The 23668-nt window shown below is 35.2% G+C and overlaps 3 protein-coding genes across 4 annotated transcripts; 1 reads left to right on the top strand and 2 right to left on the bottom strand.

The window, feature by feature from the left end:
* Window positions 1-5248: 5248 nt before the first annotated feature.
* On the bottom strand, window positions 5249-9980 carry LOC140755834 (probable ATP-dependent RNA helicase DDX20). The gene is made up of 3 exons (XM_073091174.1): window positions 9653-9980; window positions 8761-8931; window positions 5249-7843 (listed from the first exon to the last, which is right to left on the bottom strand). Exons 1-3 carry the CDS (start codon window positions 9831-9833, stop codon window positions 5904-5906), a joined length of 2292 nt encoding a protein of 763 aa, XP_072947275.1. The 5' UTR covers window positions 9834-9980; the 3' UTR covers window positions 5249-5903.
* Window positions 9981-10398: 418 nt separating this feature from the next.
* On the top strand, window positions 10399-17885 carry Snrk (SNF related kinase). 2 transcript variants are annotated; one of them, XM_073091168.1, is made up of 8 exons: window positions 10399-10643; window positions 11497-11756; window positions 11926-12131; window positions 12223-12558; window positions 12885-13175; window positions 13952-14069; window positions 14466-14633; window positions 14765-17885. In XM_073091168.1, exons 2-8 carry the CDS (start codon window positions 11526-11528, stop codon window positions 15431-15433), a joined length of 2019 nt encoding a protein of 672 aa, XP_072947269.1. In that variant the 5' UTR covers window positions 10399-10643; window positions 11497-11525; the 3' UTR covers window positions 15434-17885. The 2 variants fall into 2 exon arrangements, with proteins under 2 accessions (XP_072947269.1, XP_072947268.1); XM_073091167.1 differs by having other exon boundaries at window positions 10399-10639.
* Window positions 17886-20313: 2428 nt separating this feature from the next.
* Window positions 20314-22544, bottom strand: Uev1A (Ubiquitin-conjugating enzyme variant 1A). The gene is made up of 5 exons (XM_073091205.1): window positions 22402-22544; window positions 22259-22315; window positions 21972-22114; window positions 21669-21794; window positions 20314-21342 (listed from the first exon to the last, which is right to left on the bottom strand). The coding sequence occupies exons 2-5, from the start codon at window positions 22281-22283 to the stop codon at window positions 21202-21204; spliced, it is 435 nt and encodes a 144-aa protein (XP_072947306.1). The 5' UTR covers window positions 22284-22315; window positions 22402-22544; the 3' UTR covers window positions 20314-21201.
* Between the last annotated feature and the right edge of the window lie 1124 nt (window positions 22545-23668).

The following is a 23668-nucleotide window of genomic DNA, read 5'->3' on the forward strand; positions in this document are numbered from 1 at the left end:
CTAAAACAAAGAAACCATTCCCCACAATTCATGGAAGAAAGTTAAAAACGTTAGACCTAACAGACCTATCAGAATATCTCCAGTCAATCAATTCATTCATCGTTCTTTCATTCTCATAAAAGTGAAACAAATAAAACAAATTGTATTCCTGTTTTTCATAAGGCCTTTATACTTCGATCTTGATAGTAGACTTCACGATGTTCAGTAACATAGTCCTGTAATATGGCCCCAGGCCCGTTCATACGAACGCATTCCACACGCAGACTATAGTCAAACGTGTGAAGCTTCCCGACAAGCAGACCACATTCATGCGAGTCGAGGCTTCCAAATACGCTGACCATCGTCACACGCATTAGGGCATCTCAACGTGCAGAGCGAATCATACAAGTGAGGAATACTAATCATCCATGATTCACCATAAAGGCTTACATAGGAACTCGTATAGCAAATATTCATCCGTGGTTCACCATAAGGGCTTACACAGGAACTCGTATAACAAATATTCATCCGTGGTTCACCATAAGGGCTTACACAGGAACTCGTATAACAAATATTCATCCGTGGTTCACCATAAGGGTTTACACAGGAACTCGTATAACAAATATTCATCCGTGGTTCACCATAAGGGCTTACACAGGAACTCGTATAACAAATATTCATCCGTGGTTCACCATAAGGGCTTACACAGGAACTCGTATAACAAATATTCATCCGTGGTTCACCATAAGGGCTTACACAGGAACTCGTATAGCAAATATTCATCCGTGGTTCACCATAAGGGCTTACACAGGAATTCGTATAACAAATATTCATCCGTGGTTCACCTTAAGGGTTTACACAGGAATTCGTATAGAAAATATTCATCCGTGGTTCACCATAAAGGCTTACACAGGAATTCGTATAGAAAATATTCATCCGTGGTTCACCATAAAGGCTTACACAGGAATTCGTATAGCAATATGTATCCGTGGTTCAAATTCAAATCGTTCATTTCCTTACCAAGGACCAATTTAAATTCCATTTGAAGTACCCTTAATGCCAGTATCGCACGGTAGACCATGCAGCACACGTTAGCACCAGCAGTGCTCGCACTGCACGGCATTTCCCGTACTGAATAACAGCTCCCAGTAACGCCTCGTAGCGCCCATAGCGCGCGGCAGCGCCCACAACGCTCATAGCGTGCGGCGGAGCCCGCAGAGCACGGAGGAGCCCGCACAGCGCGGCGGCGCCCGCATAGCACGGCGGCGCCCGCAGATAACAGCAGCGCCCGCAAAGCGCAGCGTCGCCCGCAGATCACGGCGGCGCACGCAGAGCGCAGTGGCGCCTGCACAGCGCAGTGACGCCCGTAGAGAGCGGCAGTGCCCGCAGAGCGCAGCATCCGCAGAGTGCGGCAGCGCCCGCAGACCGCAGTGGCGCCGGTAGAGAGCGGTAGCGCCCGCAGAGCGCAGCATCCGCAGAGAGCGGCAACGCCCGCAGACCGCAGTATCGCCAGCACAGCGCAGTGGCGCCCGTAGAGAGCGGCATAAGAAGCATTTACATGACCCATTTTCCGCGTCACGATATGTTGTCATCATTCACCGGCTGTGTAGACCAGGAATCTCTATTCGTACCGCCCATGGAGTAACATCACAACATCTATCGACAGACTTGCTGCCTGCAAAAATAACTGACAAGGCCCACAATATGTAGGACTAGTTAAATGTTATTAGTTGTAACAGATTAAACAAAGTTTTAATTAAAATCATGGCTCGGCCAAACCTGACCCTGTCTTATAAGTCTACTCAAGTATTCGACTTCACGCCATTGTAAGAGTCCTGAGTACCCGGCGCAATTGTTCAATTCCCTCACTTACAGAATTACTAACAAGGAGTATGTCATCGACATAAACTAATACATTGCCTTCATTCATATATGCGCAAAGGGTGTTAATAATTCGCTGATATGCTACAGGAGAGTTAGCTAAGCCATAAGGCATCTTGACATATTCGAAGTGTTCTTCTGGTGTCACGAACCCAGTCAAGTGAATAGACTCCTCTTTTAGGGGAATTTAGTGGAATCCCGAGGCCATATCGAGACAGCTGAAGAACTTGTAGCTGCCCAACATGACCTTATGGTCGTCAATTTATGGAAGAGGGTAGCGATCTTTGACAGTGATACGATTAAGTGCCCTACAATCGACACAGAGTCTATCCGAACCATCACGTTTTCTTACGAGTATGATTAGACTTGCATATTCAGAGTTAGAGCGCCTAATAACTCCTTTCTCTAAGAGGTCTTGAATTATCTCGCGGACCTTAAGTTTTTCAGAATACGAAAGCCTATACGGTCTGTAAACGACAGGAGTTGAACTGGTAAGTCTTATCTCCATCTTTCCTGTTCGAACTGTGGTTGTAGCAGTTCCCGATATCAAAAATTGAGAGAATTCACTTATAACAGACCTAAGACCTTTCCAACTCAGCGCCTTGTAAAGGTGTATTTAATTCAAACTGGTCGACTAACTCAATAACGTTAGCCGCACTATTAACTTTATCAGAACGCGTGATGTGTTGTTTATCTTTCGTGCGAATATAAGTAATCCCATCACGGTTCAACACATCAGTTCCGATTATGATGGGCACGTTCATAAAAGTCTGTGAATCAACTATAAAATCTACTTCAATTGAGATGTCATTGAACTCTACTGTAATAGTAACGTATGATGTTGAGATTACTTCCCGATCACTAAGGCCCTTCCAAACGCAGTGCCTTGGCTTAGGATGACACGTAAAATGTTTTAAAATGCCTGAAGAAATGAGAGACACATCGTTGAATAAGAACATCTATTGGAATACCATCTATTACTAGTTGCTGAAGTTATGTCATTACTCGGTGAAATATCGGATTGGTAAGCGCAAAGACTGACATTGCGTTAATTATGTTGCACTGACTTAGCTTTGATGAAGCATTTATCCTCAGTGTGTCCTGACTTCTTGCAAAATGTACAAGTATTACTCGAAGACGGCTGCACACTGCAAGTTGTCTCAGAAGGTATATGTGACGGACGACTATTAGACATGTTGGATTTGGGTTGTCTACAGATGCGACTGACATGACCGAATCGATTACAATTATAGCATTTAGGAACTGAAGCGTCAAGTGGTTTTGTTACATAACTATGTCTTTTATGTTCAACTACCCTATCCCGTCTTCCTGCTAAAGGCTTTGTGTAAATCGAAAGGAATGAAACGATAGTGTCGGGAGCCAGGTTAGCGTTGGCGGCCGCAGCGCGCACTTGTGCATTATCTATACCGCGTATCACCATAAGAGTTCTCAAATCATCACTTATCCCCCGAACTATCTTCAAACGCAATAGCGTACAACGAGCGTATTCAGCATAACTAGGGTACTTATCCGAAGTTTTATTCATTGCGTCAAACAAAATATTGGCATAGTCCAATTTACCAGGACAAAGAGGTATGAACTCGCGTTTAAAATTAGACCAAGTACGATCATTTGACACCCATTCACCTAACCACACCCTAGCGTCTCCCTTCAGACATGACGCTACACGCGACAAGCATTCGTGATCGTTCCATCCATTAGTTTCCCTGGCGCGATCCACCTCTTCACACCATGCTTCGATGCTATTAATTGATGGGTCGAAGTTGGAAACATAATAATGTTGCGACCTTGAAGGTTGCATTGTTTTAATTGCTTGCATCAAAGCATTAGCGAGGGTAGATGCCTCAGAACAAGGAGTACTAGATTCCACGGATTGCTGTCGCGGCGCAACATTATCAGATATAGGAGTCGTAACTGTGGGTTGAACATTGATTTCATGAGCAGCTTGTGCTTTATCTTTAATTGAACGCGTTTCGACAGGTGAAACATTCCGCGACCGTGACCTTAAACTAACGCGATGGTCACTGCGAGAACGACTACGCGACTCACTCCTAACGTGGGTACGCAACCGGTGTACTTCAGTATTGTGAGAATCAAGTCGATCTCGGACACGTAAGCCATTTCGTGAAGAATGACGCCTATTGCTCGAATCGTTCGGCCTATCACTACTAGAATTGCGTGATCTTCGTGAGGCAGGTCGAGCCCGACTGCGCGAATCGTCCACAAGATCACGCCTCCGCGGACTAGGAGTTCTCGTACGTCTCATTATAACCGTAGAAATGAACAACAAAACACACAAAATATCAAAAAAATGAAGCAAGCAGTAATTGCAACAAGAAAAATTCAATTTCAAAAGTTAACGGTCTTTCAGGCGTTATTGTGAGCTTATGAGTCCTTTATCCCACTTCTGATTTTAGCATCAGAAGTGGAAAATTATTAAAAAAATAAAAAAAAAATAACAGAAAAGTTCATTTATTGAAAAATAACAATTTAAGTAAAAATTAAATCAAATAAGAACTAAGTAAAATCGGCACAAATAAATAACGAAACCAAATACTGCAAACTTCAAAGAAATTAAATAACAAGAAAAAAAGAATAATTGGAAACAAAAAATGGCTTACATGACCTTAATAACGATCTACACTGATTTTCCCAATCGTCCGTACAGTCCAGCGCTCACGAGCAAAATGCCCTTTTAATTCTGAGTACCCTCCTTATATAGCCCCTCGCCAGGTAGTTGATGACGTTGCATGCGAACTCCTTACAATATTATAATATACTTGTAAGTAATTGGACTTATTGTATTATTTTTTAATGTTTTAATAAGTATGCAGTATGTAATAGGCTGCTTTAAATACAATTGGAATAAGATTGCAGGTTTCCATATTAATATATTCTAATCAAGTAGAGTTCTAATGTTGTTGATCTGTTTTTTAATACATTTTAATAGATTTTAGTGCACATAATGAACATTTCAATCCTTGGATTAATTGCATGAATTATTTGATTGAAATGTTCATTGGAAAATAAACGCAAGCATTTATAAATGTATTTTTGTTTTGCATAGTTAGTATCAGTTTTTGTAAAGTAATTACTTGAAAAAAGAACAAACTTTACTAAGTATCTATAAAATTGTGTCAGAATAATGTGGAATGTAGGTACATTAGTTAGTTACAAGACAAAACATGGTAGGTCCATGTTTTCTCTTGTAAGGATAAAAAGTAATAAAAGGATAATAGATTTTCATTAATAAAAGGTCCTAAACGCGGTTTAAAATGTGGTTTTCGTACATTTATTTTTTGTGTATTTTTTGTTAAAAAGCAAATTAACATAGAAATTATGAAGTCGGACCTTTTAAACTAAGATACGATTTACAAATATAATATTTATTATAAATTTAGACAAAATACACATAATAATAATACACTTATAGAACCTACTTTTCAACATTAATTGCTAACATTGTGACCTAATGATTGATTTTGATATCTAATTACATAAATAGGAAAGTAAGTTGTATGACGATCTAGTCCTTATAATAGTTTTATTATAACATTTAAGAATTAAAATTTATTACCAGAACAAGTCAAGTTTCATTTCCGATCATTCCTTGTAATATATTATTCGTTACTGTAAAGGCTAAAATAATAATGTCTATAGGCTAAGCTAAAAGTCTTAGACGCAAAGAAGCCCTTTTGCATGTTACTTTAAGCCTTTCCAGTGACGTTATTATTTTAAAATATTCACGAAAGACTTCGATTTAAAAATCCTATGATATTTTAGTAAAGAATTTAATGTATGCGTGAAAATTGAATGAAAGTCATTAGCTTCCTACGTCATACAGAAACGTGTTTACTAAGGTTATGAACTCACGAAGAGATTTTCAACCTCATTTTGAAGGAAGGAGCTGGAGCTCCTTAGACCATATTATACTCTTCACTTTGGAAAGTGACGAAGAGGTGAAATATTAGGAAAATACAATGAATACTTATAGATTTTTTTTATATCCAAATAATGTTTGTTCATAGTCTAGACATTTCATCAATGTAAATTGCCTGTTGCACAAAGTTCATCCTCATTTTTAGTTGATTATACCAGTTAGTGTACAATTTAACGCTTTTCTTTTGTTTGGCGTTATTTTCAGAAATGTGGTTTTGCAAATGAGATACATGTTCATCATCAATTTCTGAACTACTGTGAGTGTACTGCACTGTATATTTAGATCTATTATGTCTATCTGCATTTGAATTTTTAATCTCACAATCATCAGTTTCAGTTACGTTTCTTTTATTTATTTTACACTTTTTATAAGTTTTGGGGATGCTTTCTGAGTCGTTAAAGTCATGCAGATCTTGCTTTTTGGTAGGCATTGATGACTTACTTTGCAATCGACATTTCATTGAAAATGATCCATTTTCATTATTTACATTATACCGGGATTTACTCATTGTTTTATTTGTGGAAGACGTATTATTATCTTGATTCACCTTTGACTCATGTCTTTTTAATTTCGTACTTGAAAACATTATGGGTAATTCTAAGGCTATCATTTCATTTTCAAGAGATTGTGTTTCTGATTTACCTTTGGTAGTGTCAATACTGTTAATGTTATCATTGGCCTTTGATAATGAATCAGGGAAAACTTTTTTATATTCCTCATTTTCATTATCTATGCTGTTACTTGCAAGATCTGAGCCCTCTACTTTATTTACTCTATTGACTTCAATATTTTCATTTATATCATTAATGAAAACATGTTTATGCTTATTTAAAACTGGATTCTTCAAGTCTTTAGAAGCAGATACTAATTTTATGGGAGATACTTTTCTCATTTCTATGCGTTTAAATTCACACATTTCTTCATTTGCTTGGCTATATTCTTTATCTAAAGACGAGATAAGGTCTGAAAAAGCTTCTATTTTGGAGGTTTCTGTTTCTTTCTGTGTTATACATAAATTTTCAAATGATTCGATACCTACATTTTCACTTTTATTATTTAGCATTGCCCACATAGCTTCTCGGTTTACTTCCTCAGAGAAATTACTACATGCAGGATTTTCTGCGGGTGTGTTACTTGGTTCTGGAGGTATATTTGAGTTATCTTGAATGAAGTCTTCGCCAGTCCATAAATTATGCATATTAATTCGGAGTTCCATAGATTTAAACATGTCTTTGAATTTTAGTTGTTCTCTACCTTCACTGAGGATAGTTACAGCTAAACCGTATGATCCATATCTACCAGCCCTTCCGATTCTGTGCAAGTACGTTTGCCACTCATATGGTGGTTCAAAATTTATCACCAAATCTATATTAGATGCATCTATGCCGCGAGCTGCCAAATCTGTGGACACTAGAATTCTGCATTTATATTGCTGCAAAGTCTTCAAGGCATCTAGACGGTCAACTTGTTCCTGCTGACCATACAACTGTTGTGAAGGCCATTTTTCTTTCTTTAACAATTTATGAACTTCTGATACCCGGACTTGATAGTTACAAAATACTAAGCACTGCTTAAATGGTATTTGTACAAGTATATTAAGTAATTCTTTAAATCTATCCTTTGTGTGCCTAACAATGTTATCATTGTACTTGACAAATGTAACTTTTTGTTCAATACCAAGAAGGATGCTATCACTATCGGGACACACATGATTTGCATTATGCACATAATTGTTAATAAGACTCTTTGAACTGTCTGAATAAGTAGCACTACTCATAATGACCTGTTTCTGTTTGGGTAGGGCTGAATGAATAAACTGAATGTCTGTCTGAAAATTTTTCTCCATCAACTTATCTGCTTCATCAAGAACTAAAAGCCGCACAGCACTGGTGTCAATGTGCTTGTTCTGTATTAAATGTTTTAAACGGCCTGGACTGCCAACTACAATATGAACTGTCTTTTTAAACTTCCCAATGTCTTCTTGATATGGTAATCCACCCATAACAACTTCAATGTTCAAGTCTGCAAAATATAAAAATCTATTTTCAACCACTTATTACAGAAAAATACAAAATGGTGGGTTTAAATACAACATAATTTATTTAATTAAACTCCTTGTATATTGTAGAAACATTTTTTTACTATTTTTTTTAAACAAGAATACCTCTTCAACTTATGTACCTATTAACTAAAAATGATAATTTTTTTATCAAATTTTTTTATCTAACACTACTTATATGTTCACTCACAAAAATGCAAAGCTCTACTATAGAAGAATAGAAACCCGATAGACTATACAATAGAAACCCGATTATCCACCCCTTAGCAATATGGATTATCCGGACCTACCACAATTATACCTATAAGTCGTTCAAATGTTTTAAACCAAATGAAACTTATAATAAGTTTTTTATTTCATGATAACCAAATGTAATTTATTATAAACAAATTATTTGTACATATGTACTTAAAAATAAAGCTGCAGCATTTTGGTATTTATGTAAATATCTAGTATAAGAAAATATGTATGTATGTATATAAGTGCATACATTGTAAGTTTGAAAATGTATCTCTTAATAAACATTGATTTTCATTGATATGTATTTGTTGTTTTTAATAAATATTTAACATTATATACGACATATCCACAAAAGCTGCTTTTCTTTATAAATTCCATTATTTCAATATCTAATGATAATAATTAGTCTGGTTAATTGAGTTCCTACTGTACTAGACAACCATAATAGCTTAAGTTATAAGTTATTAAGTAGCTCTAGTAATTAATTGTCATATCAACATTGTTTCAGGTACAAGTTAAATATCTGCGTTAAATTTTAAGTATTACAAGATGAGGAGAAATGCTTACTTTGATCTTAATAGGCAAAACAATCGTAATTAAAGTTTATTTTATACTTTCATAGTAAATCTAATATTATTACCTTCATAAGGTGATCCAATTTCTTTCAAAACATCACATACTTGTGCTGCTATTTCACGTGTTGGTGTCAGGATTACAACCTGTAGCCCTTTACAAAAATCCAGTTTTTCAAGGGCTATTATAGAGAACACAGCTGTTTTCCCAGTTCCTGATTTAGCTTCCAGTAAGAGATCTGAAACAGTAGTACTATTATTATTTACAGATAACTTATGTTACTCAGTAATTTCCATAAGCAATAATATATTTAAAAAAGTAAAGTAAAAATATTTATGTTATCAAAGTAATCTGGACCATATGAGAATTCCACTGATATTGCATATAAATGAGCCTCTTTTTAACTATTAAAAATTAAAAAATAAAAATAAGTCCAGTCAACTTAGAAATATCCACTGACATTGAAAAAAGATATTTGTACAGGCTAGTCTAAATGGGCAAATTTTAATACAACCTTCATGCATGTATTGATGATTTTTAACAATTACTATTTATCCTAGAAATATGTTGAGTTCCATTGAAGAAAATAAAACTATCATTTAAGGGTGTATAGTCCATGCAAAACTGCGCGCTCTGAATATAGAAATGAACCGTGTCGCCATAGCAAATCGTATGACTACACCTGCTCGCGACAATATCAGTGGACTATCAGTTTGGCGCGGACTATACCCAGGTTAAACTAGGAATAAAATTTGGAGCTTGAAACACCAAGAATAATCCACTTATAAGATGCATATATTACAGTGACCTTTTATTATCTTTTAATATTATCAAAACAACAATATTTAGAACGGTTTCAGGCAGATTACTCTCGAAGAACACTGCAACAGTGATACCCTGCTTAATAGTGCCGGTTTATAAATTCTCTAAAGCTAAATAATTAAATAAGTCAAACTTACCAAATCCACATTTGCCAATGGGTATACCATACAATTGAATTGGTGAAGGCTTATAAAACCCTGCATTTGTTAGTCCTTGCAAAGTTTTAGGGGCAAGAAGCATTGTTTCAAAAGTTATATTTTGCGTTATTTTCACATCTCGCGTACGTTCTCCCTTAGTAATATCATGTGCCAATACCATTTTGTAAGCGGTAATAACTTCTTAATGTTATTAGAAATAGACTTATGTTCTTTGTTGGTTTTGAAATAATATATCGTAAATTTCAAAAAAGCATGATTATTTTAAATACTGAGTGAGTGACATATTTCTTGGTAATTTGGCATTGACATGAGTGAATTATTGGCATATTATGACACAGATTATAACAAAATTCCATGTTAATCATGTTATTTCTAGTGTATAGTCTATCAGCTAACAACAAGTCCAACGGGTAATAAAAAGATAAAAATAAATTATATGTTGTAAAATAGCTGTTAATAATAATAAATGGGCATGCAAATGCAATAAAATTACTCTATGATGCCCACACCGACATGTCAATGGCATTTTTGATAACGTTGAAAAATAATATTGACTCATATTTTATTTTTGTATTTCGTGAAATTATTTAATTTGTATTTTCTTAAGTAATTCTTGGTCATATAATTGCATTTAAATTCTATTCCTTAATGTATTTTCACTTAACACATTTCTAAATAAAATATTTTTAGTTTCTTTATTGTTTATCTACTTGCGATTGTTCTTTGACTTCCGAACTGATTTTGTAGAAATGGCGAAATTTGTGGCTCTTGTAATAATTTTGTCAGATAATAGCAGTTTAGATACTAAAATAATGTGATGTTAGTAGTTTTCGTGTGCCGTTTATGATCATTTATTTATTTTAAGGGACATGGTCGTGTTGTGTTGATAATTCCGGAATTGTGTAGCTGAATATTGCTGTAATATACATTTTCTTAACACAGTTTCGAATTTATAGAATTTTACACGTAGGTAATCAAGTCTATGTTCCTACAAATAATTATTTTTAGCTCTAATTTGTCTAGGCACCAATGTTATTTTCTTTATTTGGTTTGGCTGGCTGGTATTATCACTTTGCTTACTAAATTGGTTACACCTAGTTTTTGCTATACTTTTGCTTATTGGAAATGATAGCTAAGTTTTAAAACATACAAATTGTGCTTATTTTTACATTATTTAGCGTGAAAGTTAAGATACAGATATGGTCTCATTTATTAATAATCATATTCTATTAATACTAATTGCCATTTAATAAACAAGGGTAGAACTACCAAGTAAACAAACATTATTATAAAGTTGAAGCAAAATCAAGTTTGTAATTTGAATACAATACATATATTTTTATATGAATAGTAAAACCCATTTTTAAATACATATTATAGTACTGTCAGATATTCAAAACAAACTAATAGAAAAAATAGGTAAAATTCCTTAACCCTTTGGGTATGGAACCCTAAAAAAGACATTGTTAAAGTGTTATTATGATATAGAATAGGCACATAACAAGTTAACTAATTATTCATATGTTAAGTTTTGATACATTTTTTTTAAACTTGTGTTGTTTTGGATACTGACTATGCATAGTGGGATTTCTAGATGTTTTATTTCTGTTGTCCTAAAAAATAGTAATAGATTAAACACTAATCATATTTACCTAGGACCTTAATGTATTTCATTGTTAATTTTATCTTGGGAAACAAATACTACTTGATTATTTTGGCATTGTCTATTTCTGGAATATAATATTTTATTATAAGCATTTATATAAGATTATTATATTATATCTATTATATTTGAGGTATTAAAGGTAACTTTTGCAATACAGAGCAGAATTGCTGTAGCATCTACTCAACAATGAATAATTGTGGAAGTGGAGTTGGTGGTGGAGGTGGCAATATTGGACCGGGTGGTGGACCCTATGACACCAAGATAGCTGGGTTGTATGATTTACTGGACACCCTGGGCTCTGGACATTTTGCTGTGGTGAAGCTGGCACGTCATGTCTTTACGGGTGAAAAAGTTGCTGTTAAAGTAATAGACAAAAGCAAATTGGATGAAGTCTCAAAATCACATTTGTTTCAAGAGGTATATATTATATTTTTAAACGACATTACTTTTATTTTTATATCAACATATTAAAACAGAAAGTTATGGTTTTTCATTGTATTGTGCTACATGTAATATTTTCGTACTATACACAATTACAATTATACAATTACTTCTTTTGTCTTAATGAATATTTCTATACTTACAGGTGCGGTGCATGAAATTAGTACAACATCCAAATGTTGTTCGGTTGTACGAGGTGATTGACACACAAACTAAGTTATACTTAATACTAGAATTAGGTGACGGAGGTGATTTATATGACTACATAATGCGACATGAAACTGGTTTATCTGAATCTCTGGCACGGGATTATTTCCGACAAATAGTTCGTGCAATCTCATATTGTCACAGGTGAATATTTAATGTAATAAGTATATTTACACCACTGTTTATAATCGTGAATTATGAATGTTGTAAATTATAAACTACTTGTATATTTTAGGTTACATGTTGTTCACCGAGACTTGAAGCCGGAAAATGTAGTATTTTTTGAAAAGTTAGGTGTAGTGAAATTGACTGATTTCGGTTTTAGTAATAAATTTTGTCCAGGTCAGAAATTAGAGACTTCATGTGGGTCCTTAGCCTATTCTGCTCCAGAGATATTATTAGGGGACTCTTATGATGCTCCAGCTGTTGATGTATGGTCTCTTGGAGTTATATTATACATGTTAGTTTCTGGACAAGCACCGTTTCAAGAAGCCAATGATAGTGAAACTTTAACCATGATAATGGACTGTAAATACACCATACCAACTCATATATCAAATTCATGTAAAAGGTTTGTATCAAATTAATTATACATAAATGACATTTACAGAGTAACCTAGACTCTGAACAGTATTTAACCTGAACAGTATTAAACCTGAGATGCAAGACAGGATGCAGTTTATGATGAATCAAACATTGGATACAAATTGTTTTGTTATTTATAAATGTAAATAAATTTTATGAAGGGCCTAGATTTTTATTGATCTAAAGGAAAAATGTTTGTATTTCCTGGTTCACAATAAACAAGCCTTTCTAGTGTCTACTTTACTGTTGAATTATGCACGCCTCATATTTTACTTATTCCACACTACCAACAAATTTTTATTTTGTTACTAGGCTTATAGGGAGAATGTTAGTAAGAGAACCAGAAAAACGGGCGACATTATCAGAGATAGCAACTGATCCATGGGTCACTGCTGGAGAAGGTGTTACCGTGGAGGATTTTGACACACCATTAGTAGCCAAGGAACAATTATCTGAGGAGGACCGGTCTGCAATCGTACAAAGAATGGTCAATGGTGCCATTGCATCCAAAGAGCACATCTTGGAAGCTTTAGAAAAAAATGAATACAATCATATTACTGCCACATATTATTTATTAGCAGAACGTAAATTAAGATGCAAAAGGTAGGTCTTACTTGGATGTAAATGGATCTATTTAATAAAAATATAACTTTAATTAAATATGAACATGTTCATTGTATGTTTATGTATGTATGTTCAATGACGGAAAACATTTGATTATTGTTTTCCTTTAGCAAGCAAAATATAATTATTTCCTGCGTAAATTGCAAGTATAATATACAATTCTCATTAGGAAGACAAAATGATAACACATAAATCTAATACCTTTAAATGAGCAATTCTTGTATATATATCTACAATTTCAAAATATGTTTCAAATGGTGGTGCTTTTGAAAATATCAAAGTGTTGGTCCTTCTGCTCATGTCTGTCAGTAACATATTTATAACTACCGAGAGTGTGCATCCCACGCTTTTTTTACAATTAAATATACCTTTTTTTTATGTTAATACAAATTTTTCATTAAAATTTTTCTGAGTTAATTTTATATTTTTTAGTTTGATTTCTATAAAAGCGTGTACTTTAGTTTTTTTTAACTATATTTATTAAGTTTCTTAACTGATGTTATTCATTTTTGTGATCGTGGTCGAACTCGAATGTTTAGTCGTTTTCATAGCGCATTTGTTAAATTGTGTGTAGTTTTTAAAGTTCTTGTTTTTGTTAAGTTTCTTAAAGTTTTTTGTTCTTATTAACTTACTAAGGTTTACAATTCCTGTTATCGTATTTTTACGATGACATTTCTTTGTTTACATTTTGGACATCTAATTATGAATCCGACTGTAGGTACAATAAATAACCAAGTGTTGTGTCCGGTGCGTAGGCAGGAGGCTCGCGCGGGCGCGCGGCGGCCCGAGGCGCTGGGCGTGGCGCGCGCGCCGCGCGGCCTGCTGGCGCCGCCGCCGCCCGTGGCGCCGCGCACGCCGCAGGACGTGCCGCCCGTGCGTAGCCCCCACCTATATCTTTACAACCATACTTAACACGCTTTTATTTCAAATAAATTCAGTTATAAGCGTTGGACGTCCTGAACACTTTAATTCCTAACCTTGTTCTTTATAGATAATATAATATGTAATAGATTTCCAAGAGAAAAGTACTACTTTACTGTCCACGTTGATTCGCTATAACCCTAGTTCTACATTTGAATAAGAATCTACTATTACTTAAATCAAAGATATCGATCGAGCGTCTCGTCCGATCGAAGTTAAGGTCTTCCACCGGATTCGTAGTACATTCAATCCGGTATTAAATTTTTATTATTAATATTAGTAAATAAATCGGAGTAAAGTTAATACACACACATATAATTAATAGTAAAACTTGCAACTGAACAATAGAGGTCGCGCAAGTGCAGTATCGTCCGCGAGGAGGAGGACGACGAGGAGGCCGGCGTGGCGGGCGGCGCGGCGGCCGGCGTCCGCGCGGCCGACGCGCGCCGCGGCTCGCGCTCCGAGGGCCGCCTGCGCCTCGCGCGCCCCGCCACCCTCGCCGACAACCTTACCAAGGTACGACTAGTTATTTAATATATTGGACAAGTTTACTTATTTTATACTATAACACCCTGTGACCGATGTTGTGCAGCGGTGGTGTCACATCAGAACAGGTGGCGCTTCGAAATGAATCGCTCTTGTTGTAGGTCAATCTGGACGACGAAGCGGCTACGACGTACCCGCTGGTGGCGATGGGGCCGGCTCTCGCCGCCGCGGCCGGGGGCGTCGCGCCTCCCGCTCCCCGCGCCCCGCCGCCCGCTCCGCCGCCCGCCCGCCGTCAGCGCCTCGACTGCCGTCGCCGTCGCCCGCGAGCGGGATCCTGCTCGTCCTCCGATCTGTCGGACGACGATTCCGAAAAGAAGAAGCGGGCCGCCGATCACAGTGACGCGCCCGGGGAACGCGCCCGTCGGGACTCCCACGACGACTCGAGCGATAGCCAGGAGCGGGGCGGCGCGGCCGGCGCGCGCGGCGGCGTGCGGGGCGGGGCGCGCGCGGCGGGCGGCGGCGCGGGCCCGGCGGCGGGCGGCGCGGGCGCAGCGGGCGGGACGGGCGGCGCGGGCGCGGCGGGCGGCGCGGCGGGCGACGCGCGCGGCGGCGGCGCGGGCGCGAGCGGCGGCCGGCGGCGGCGCGCGGCGCGCAAGGAGAGCCGCCTGCGGGAGTCGCGCTCGTTGAATCGCATCGCGGAGGTGGAAGAGGCGGCGGCGGCGCGCTGGGCGGGCGGCGGGCTGGTGGCGCTGTGCGGGCGGCCGCTGCTGCGGCTGCTGGCGGCGGCGCGGCCGGCCCCGTCGGCGCGGCGGCTGCACGGGCTGTGCTAGCGCGCGGGTCCCGTGTGCGTCGCCGGAGGTCGTTATCGTCGCTCGGCTCGGTTCGTTGTCGTCTGTCTCGCGGTCGGCGCCGTCGAGTGCGGGGAACTGCGGCGGCGATCCCGCTCCGGTGCAACCGTCGCGTTTCCTAGTTTGCCGATTTGCCTAGGGACGCATTTCTATTCGTAGCCCAGCGTTTGTACGTATTTTCAGGTTGTCGATGTATTTTAACTGTCGCCCCGTATATCGCCAAATTATTAATATCGTTAGTGTTTTAGATATACGTACTTGTAATCTAACTTTATTTTGGATTGACGTCGTACGCGTACGCTAATAATACAGAATCCTGATTCTTCATATGTAACGCTTTGACTCACACTTGTCTCTTTCATGGGGCCATTCGAAGACACCAGAAACACAATTGATGAATCGCATTTACTATGTAAATAATTTAGGTCAACAGGGTTACGACGATTCAGTTCATGGCTATACCTTTTAATCAAACAATTGATATACAATTTAAAAGAAATAACTTCATAATAATGTTAAATAAACAAGAACTGAGATTTGTAAATTAGTCAAAAATATCTACTTTATATGAATATGTTATTATTACATGTTTCAGTATTAAAATATTTGGAATTATACACTAGGTATACCTACTTGAATACAAAACTATTGAATGTGACTGTTCTTCCATGTAAACAAAAAACTTAATAATGTTATATTAATAGTGGTATTATGTGCGACGAACAGTGATATGGATTTAGAGCGAGTCTTAGAGCTTCTATATACATTGTTTTTACTACAAAACTTGCTTAAAATTACCCTTCATAATACCTTATCTTTATAGAAAATGCTTAACAATGTATAAGAAAGTGTTTTATGCTGCTTAAATAAGTAGTATGAAAGATTCGAGTTTAGAGATAGAGTAATGTTCCTGTGCTTGCACCCGTTGCCGGATCCCCCTAACATCGACGTGTACAATGGCAATAAGCAATAACATGTATAGTAGTTAAGTATTTGTCTTGAATGCGGAATATTATCCTTTTTGTGGTACAACTATGAGTTTAAAATATTTGTTTGTGTTAACTAACTTCTCAATGTTATTCGTAATTATATAATATTTTAGTATGTTAAATGTAAATTTTAATACGATTATATAAGAGGCATATTATATGGTGTAAGGTAACGTTTTTAGATGTAATGCCTGAAATATTTTTATTGTCCAGAGTAAATAACACATTGTAGTATGCACTTTAAGTGTAACTAATTTGTGGAATTCTAAGCTTACAATCAAAAGCTTTGGTGGTGCAACTATTTAACATGCAGGAGTCACGGGGCGTCCGGTGACCAAATCGCTGGCCAGAACTAGGAACTGTTCATATTAATTTACTTGTTATTAGAATGAATTATACAGTTGGTTTTTGTAAAAAGTATAATGTTGCTTTAATGAATGATAACGACAACACCAGAAACGCTGCCTACAAATATGAAACATGTAATGTTTGTTTATTGTATCCTTACACGTGTAATCAGCCAAAATGTATAACTTATAAAGTAATTTAAAGTATTGTAATACAAAAATCAATATGCCATTAGACATTTTTTGTTGACAAACACTTATTTTTATCATAGTCTACCTGTCTATCCCTTTTGTATGTCTTCTATTTTTATATAATAAATGGAAATATTACTTTGTCTGTCCATTAGTACGCTTATAATTCGTAAATTATTGATTCTATTTAGATGTCGTGTTTTATATTATTTACAATTATTATGTAATTAGCATTATTCTCAATGGAAATTAATTTTTAAAGTAGTAAGTCATTGTTGTCGGCCGGCACCTGAGCAACAATGTAATGCAATTATAGAAAATGCTGTTTCAGTTGATTCACCTGTCGCCTTATGTATATTGTATTTATACAATTAAATCTCATAGACTTTCAACAACTCACTACTTCGACAAATATCTTAATAATATCCACCGAATATTTCTGTGATTATATAATTATTACATAGTTTATGCACAAGAAGTAAATACAATAAAAATAGTCAATAAATTATATAACTTAATGTTCATGAAATTTTGAGTACACAAATTTTAATTTCGATCTTTATAACATTTTTGTGGTAGTGAAATTTGACGTGCAATAAAATATAGTTGTTGTCGGCCGCAACATTATAAGTTGTTACTCAGTAATGTAGAAAATATTGTTTAATCATTTGTAATAATCATATGCAATTAAATGATTCATTGTTGATCAAGTTAAATGTTGTGAATTTAAATATTTATGTACATACCTATTTAAATCGTTGTAAATAAATAGTTTATCTTAAATTTTATATAAAAATTAAGTTTTAGTTATATGTATTGTATGTGGATTGAGTTTGACCATGAATCGGTTTCGAATGAAAATGATGATTTAATTCTCAATAAAATAACTAGACCAAAGACTAGAAACTTGTTTATTATGCCAATTAAGTTTACCTATCTCCGAAGTATGCATCAGGGTACTATTAAGGCGGTGGTAGAGCGAAGAACTTCATGAGGCTTTGTGTGATCTCACTTAGAATAGCCAGGAAAGGGCCAGCAGGAAGAGCTGTACAGGAGTATCCAACAAAGGTGCAATCTCAGTATGAACCAGTTGAAACAACGATTATAAACACTGGTAAATTAATAATTAATAAGTAACACTACTTTATAGAAATATACCTCAACTATTGATACAAAGATTTTCATTATTTATAACCAAAGGAAAAATATAACGGAATGAGTGTATTCTTTACGATAAATGATGCGATAAGTTTCTAAAAAATACATTGTTAGGTACCCTATAATTATCTTCAATAATATTAGGTATTGTTTTGTTTAAAATTTTGGTTACCAGCTCTGGAAAGAATCCAAATCGTCGTCAACATGTTACTGTCCCACTGCTAGACAGCGACACTTAGAGTGAGAAGGATTAGGCCACAGTCGACCGCGCAGACTAAGTGCGTATAGACTTCATATACCTTTGCTATTTTTTAAAAGATCTCAGGTATTCGGGCTTCCTCACGTTGTTTACCTTTACCGTTAAAAGCAAGTGGCAATTAATTTCTAATACGTACACTTGAAAAATCTGAGGTGCGTGACTGGCATTCAAACCTCCAATCGCTCTACGAAGCCAAGTTTTAACCAGGCTACCACATTAGGAAAATCCTAATGCAATATTAATTGAATTATAAACTGTATAGTTTTCATTCAGGGTTATCGAAAAGTAGCAACTACCATACTCTAAATGAAATGTAATTTGAAGTTTTGTTAGTAGTGGCTATTAATGTAATTCATTACAAACTATCCTTCACTTTAAGTAACATTGTTTCGTCGCTTACTTGCTTAGTTATGTACCCAGACCTTTAAAACGAACCATGCGGAAGTTTGAGGAATACCACGCTTCATTACACTCTTTGTTCTGCAAAAAAATTGTAGGTGGAATCTAACAAAAAACGTTCGTATAAAAACACTGTTTATAAGCAGTGTTTATAAACAAATGTTGCATAATGAATACAAGGCTTTACCTACTAAGCCGTTTATCACAGGGCTCTATCTCCAGAACCGTAATAGATAGACGCTTTAAATTTTATATAATACATACTAGCAGACCCGGCAAACTTTGTACCGCCTCAAAATTTATTTATCAAATATAGCCTATGTTACTCGTGGATAATGTAGCTTTCGAATGTTGAAAGAATTTATAAAATCGGTCCTGTAGTTTTTGAGCCTATTCATTACAATCAAACAAACAAACCAAGTTTTCCTCTTTATAATATTAGTATAGATTATTATATTATTATGTATGTTGGGGGCCGTCATAACAATAAATACTGAAAATAAAAAAAAGTAAAATAATTGGGGGTCGTCATACAATAAACCACTACTTTTCGACGTGTTTCGCTTTATCTATTGAATCATGATAGATAGCCAGTTCAAATTTTCTCATTATATTTAGTTCTATGTTTGCTATAATAACAAATACTAAAAATAAATGAAAATTTGGTGCATTTACAGAACGTTCCATGTGCGAGTTCAACTTGCACTTGGCTATTATTTATTATACTTTCACTACGATGTTCCTGATTAAATTAAATTTAAACATAATTTTATAACTTATGTATATATTGTATTCCTTTTTCATCATTTTATCATCTTTTTAGTCATTTTCTCAGGGTCTATTGGGGTCAATTTTATTAAAATATTACTTACTTATTACATAATTCATGTTTATGATTTTAACAAAAATGATACAATCTTGCTAAGAAATAAAAATTAAACCGAGGTAAGATTGGATCGAGATAAAATTACAAAATCTCTATTTTTTCCTAATGGCGTCTAGCAATTCTACCTTACAAAACAGAAGTAATCTTACAAGACTATGTTTTGTGCTTATTATTTTTTACCACGCTTTTATTAGCTTGGGTTGTATGCATGTATGTATGTATGTAACGGAATCTTTGAACTCGATTTTTACCCACTTTGAACGGTGCGATTAATTTAAAATTTTGAACAATTATCAAGAACCGATGACAATACACGATTTTAATAATTGTATCCTATTGTCCTCATCAGGATCGTCAGGAATCAGGATTAAAGGGATTTTCCTTGTGCGATTTTAGCGTGGTTTTTAGTTTTTAAACTATAATTTTTCCTTTAATGCTAGAGTTCAATCTATATCATCATCAATATAAATTGACATTATTGACGATGTAAATATGTTTACCATCATTCTATCAAACACGAACTTGCCTGGCGTTACGAAGATTTGGGAAATAATCTATCACTTACACATTCATCAGGGCGCAAATCATTCTGGTTAATATTTGACTACATAAGGATTAAAAAAATATGCAACTGGACAGTATTATTTGATTTATTTACCTTTGCTAGTTATACATTGGTAAAAATATTAATGCTATGAAACAATTTGACTTAGCATTTGGTTTGTAACAATAAATTCACGCAGAAGTTAAAATGGGATCTACTGCATATTTTCACATTGACAAGCTTAATGGTCAATTGGTTGTCACTGGACAACTGCATTATATGCATTCTTTGAACCATATTATTATCGTGATGCAAAGCTATAATAACGAAACAGTAGTACTTTATCTTATGTGCCTAAGAAATAAAAATTTCCTAAAATATTTTACACTTGATCTTGTTAACTAAGAAAAAAGATACACATAATTTGACAGCATATTGGAAAGATCAACTTGATAAATTACTTTTAGTGCGGTTTTAGCTGTGGTAGACAATGCTACATAGATTGAGTGTGCCCATAATAAAAATCGCCGCTTTTAATGGAACATCGCGAATAAGTACCTAGTTTCAAAGTACAGGCACTAATTGTAAAAACAACAAATACCAGTAAACTAGCCTTAAATATAAAAGCAAATTTGAAAGTTTAAAAGGCCACAATAATTTAAGAAATGTGATAAATTAATGGGTGTTACTCTAAATAGGTAATGCAGAGCCATTCAAGTGTTTCTTGTATGAAATATTATATTAACCCAATCTACTATTAGTAGATATATATATGCCTTAGTACAAACTATAAATCGAAAAATATGCCTTAGTAAATGCATCATAATACCCAAAATAAAGTGATATTATATAAACCAATTGCTTATGTAGTACCTTAAATGTACACAAAAAAGAAATCAGATTGTGAATAAGTGGGATTAAACTTTGAAACATTAAGTAGATTGGGTTTCTGAGACATGATTTACAGATAGAGACACTAGAAAGTGCTTCCCTCTGGTGGCTGCGAGAGCTTCATGTTTTCCTTGAGAGTCATGAGACGTCTTAATTCTTGCAGCACTGTCTTGATAGTGTAATCACGTTGCCATCTTGCCAGAATTGGAACTTGTCTGTTATCCACCTAATAGGGACAATATTATTATTTTTTAAATTTCAATTGTAATGTCAATGAATATTTGTGTGAATTGAATCACTACAGGTTTTAAAATCTTATAAAGCTTTTCACAATTCACCAAATTGCAGGTAGAAATGACTTTTTTTTTTTAATATATATTGTAACAATAGTAAAATTCTCATTAAATACATATTAAAGTACTAAGTTAGCACTTTGAAATCATTAACAAAGCATTAAGGTATTTGCAATCAAAATGTTTGTTTAGAAAATGCACTTTAATAACATTATTAGTATTTTAAACAAAGTAAATTCACAAAATGCTATATACTCACAAGTCCTGTCTGGCTATTCACACAATTCATGTTGATTCTTGAAATAAACCGAGCAGTTGGTGGCTCATCTGGGTATCGAGTGCCACATTCAATTTTAAGAGAGTACATTCTATTTTCATATGGAGTCTGTAAAAATAAAATAATGGAATATCTGTTTTCAGGCACAACAAAGCAATTAAACAAAAAATATTGTTACATAGTATAAATTGCATGTAGTACATTGTATTATATTGTGCTATGTAATCAAATAACGATAATACGATTTAGTAACAACTAGTGCAAGTAAAATATTTTCATTGTTACCCTAGGAGGGCCAATTATCATGCCAGTCCAATGAGTCAAAGTCATATCATCATCGCTCTCGAGACCCCAAGAGATCGTGCCATCGCCCACTCCCTTCTGACCTTGCTCAAGCTCTTCTAGAAGACGAAAGTTTCGAGGTACAACTGTTCAATAAAAAACAAAAATGGTTAGTAGATATTCAAAGTAAAAAACGAATACATGGATATCATCCTACTTATATAATAATAATAACTGACTTGTCCTTAAAAACAAAAATGTAGTCGATGATACGAAAATTAAAACCTTACCAACGCCTGATGACGGATTCGCCATGATCACAATTTCACCGGCGCTCTCCTCACTACCTAAAGAAAAATTAGTTTCAGAGCTTTAGTGCAAAAACCTTTACGATCTAAGTATTTAAATATATTTTAGTCTAAACGCTTAGTACTTAAGTATCTGTTATGATGCAATATATTCCCATTTATTCTAAAATATATTCACTCAAACTGCTCAAAGAGCAGGTTAATAATTTTTTATGCTGACTTTGACAAATGTCATAGCATCCATATTTATTTATCCTTTGTCTATGAAAATATCATTATGCTCTGGTTGTAGCCGGTATTTTCAAATGTTCAACATTCTTTAGCTTACTGTTTACTATGTTAAATATATTTAATAAAAAAGTAATCGTATATAATAATAAAATCCAATTTAGCTTAAAATTCATTATCAACAAATCAACAAATTCTGTATATATTACAAAGTATGATTTTCTTTCTGCTAATACGATCTGTGATAGTTAATCTGCTTTTTGACATTTTATTTGTTGCTGATATTATTGCCAGATTACTAAAATCTACGATCAATATGAATACTGTGTGCACAATTGGGTACTTGACAGTTATAGCAATAAAATATGAAATATGTTGGATATGATAGCTTATAAGTAAACATAAATTATGCAGTATTTTGTTTATTTTTTAATACGTTCTAAGTATTTTAATTTTTAAAAAGAATTTTTCGATTTTTTATCTGTGGATTTTAAATCCCAAAACGGCGACAGTGCTGCCTCAAATGTCATGTGACGTCACTACATCGAAACCAAACAAGACAAATAATAATTAAATCGTTTGCTGTTAGAGTTGGTTGAATTTATGTTGTGAACCGAAATGAAGCCATACTATATTAAAGCTGATAGCGTGACTCCATATATGCAGTGCAATAAATCAAAATGGATACAAAAACTTCCGTGAGATAACCTATGGAAATATCAAATAAACAACGTAAGTAAAACATTCTTTATATTTACATTTAATCATATCGGACAATTAAAACATTTCTTAACTGACTTCAGACAGAAGAAAGGTTGTCTTCAAGTGATTATTAAGATTTTTTTAAATATACTTATATTCTTATGTGAACTGTTTTAAGGTTATTAATTGGTTATATTTATATTTACAGATCTTCCCGACAATCGTATAGTGACGACGTTATAGAGTATGTGCAGTTTAAGAGGAAGGCAAGTTTGTGTTTCATGAAAAGTAAAAGTTGTCCTGAACACAAGGTACATCAATGAAAATGAAAATGTGATGACTGTCCTGCCTAGAAGAAGTGAGGAGCCAAAAGTTTCGAAAGTGGTTACCAGTCTGAAATACATAAAGTAAAGTACACGGGAAATAGTACTTCTTTACTTGCGTAACCTACCCAACAAGATG

Source organism: Epargyreus clarus, unplaced genomic scaffold, assembly GCF_041222505.1.
Source record: "Epargyreus clarus isolate Ecla_fem2 unplaced genomic scaffold, WU_Ecla_fem_2.2 ptg000034l, whole genome shotgun sequence".
Taxonomy (NCBI): Eukaryota; Metazoa; Arthropoda; class Insecta; order Lepidoptera; family Hesperiidae; genus Epargyreus; species Epargyreus clarus.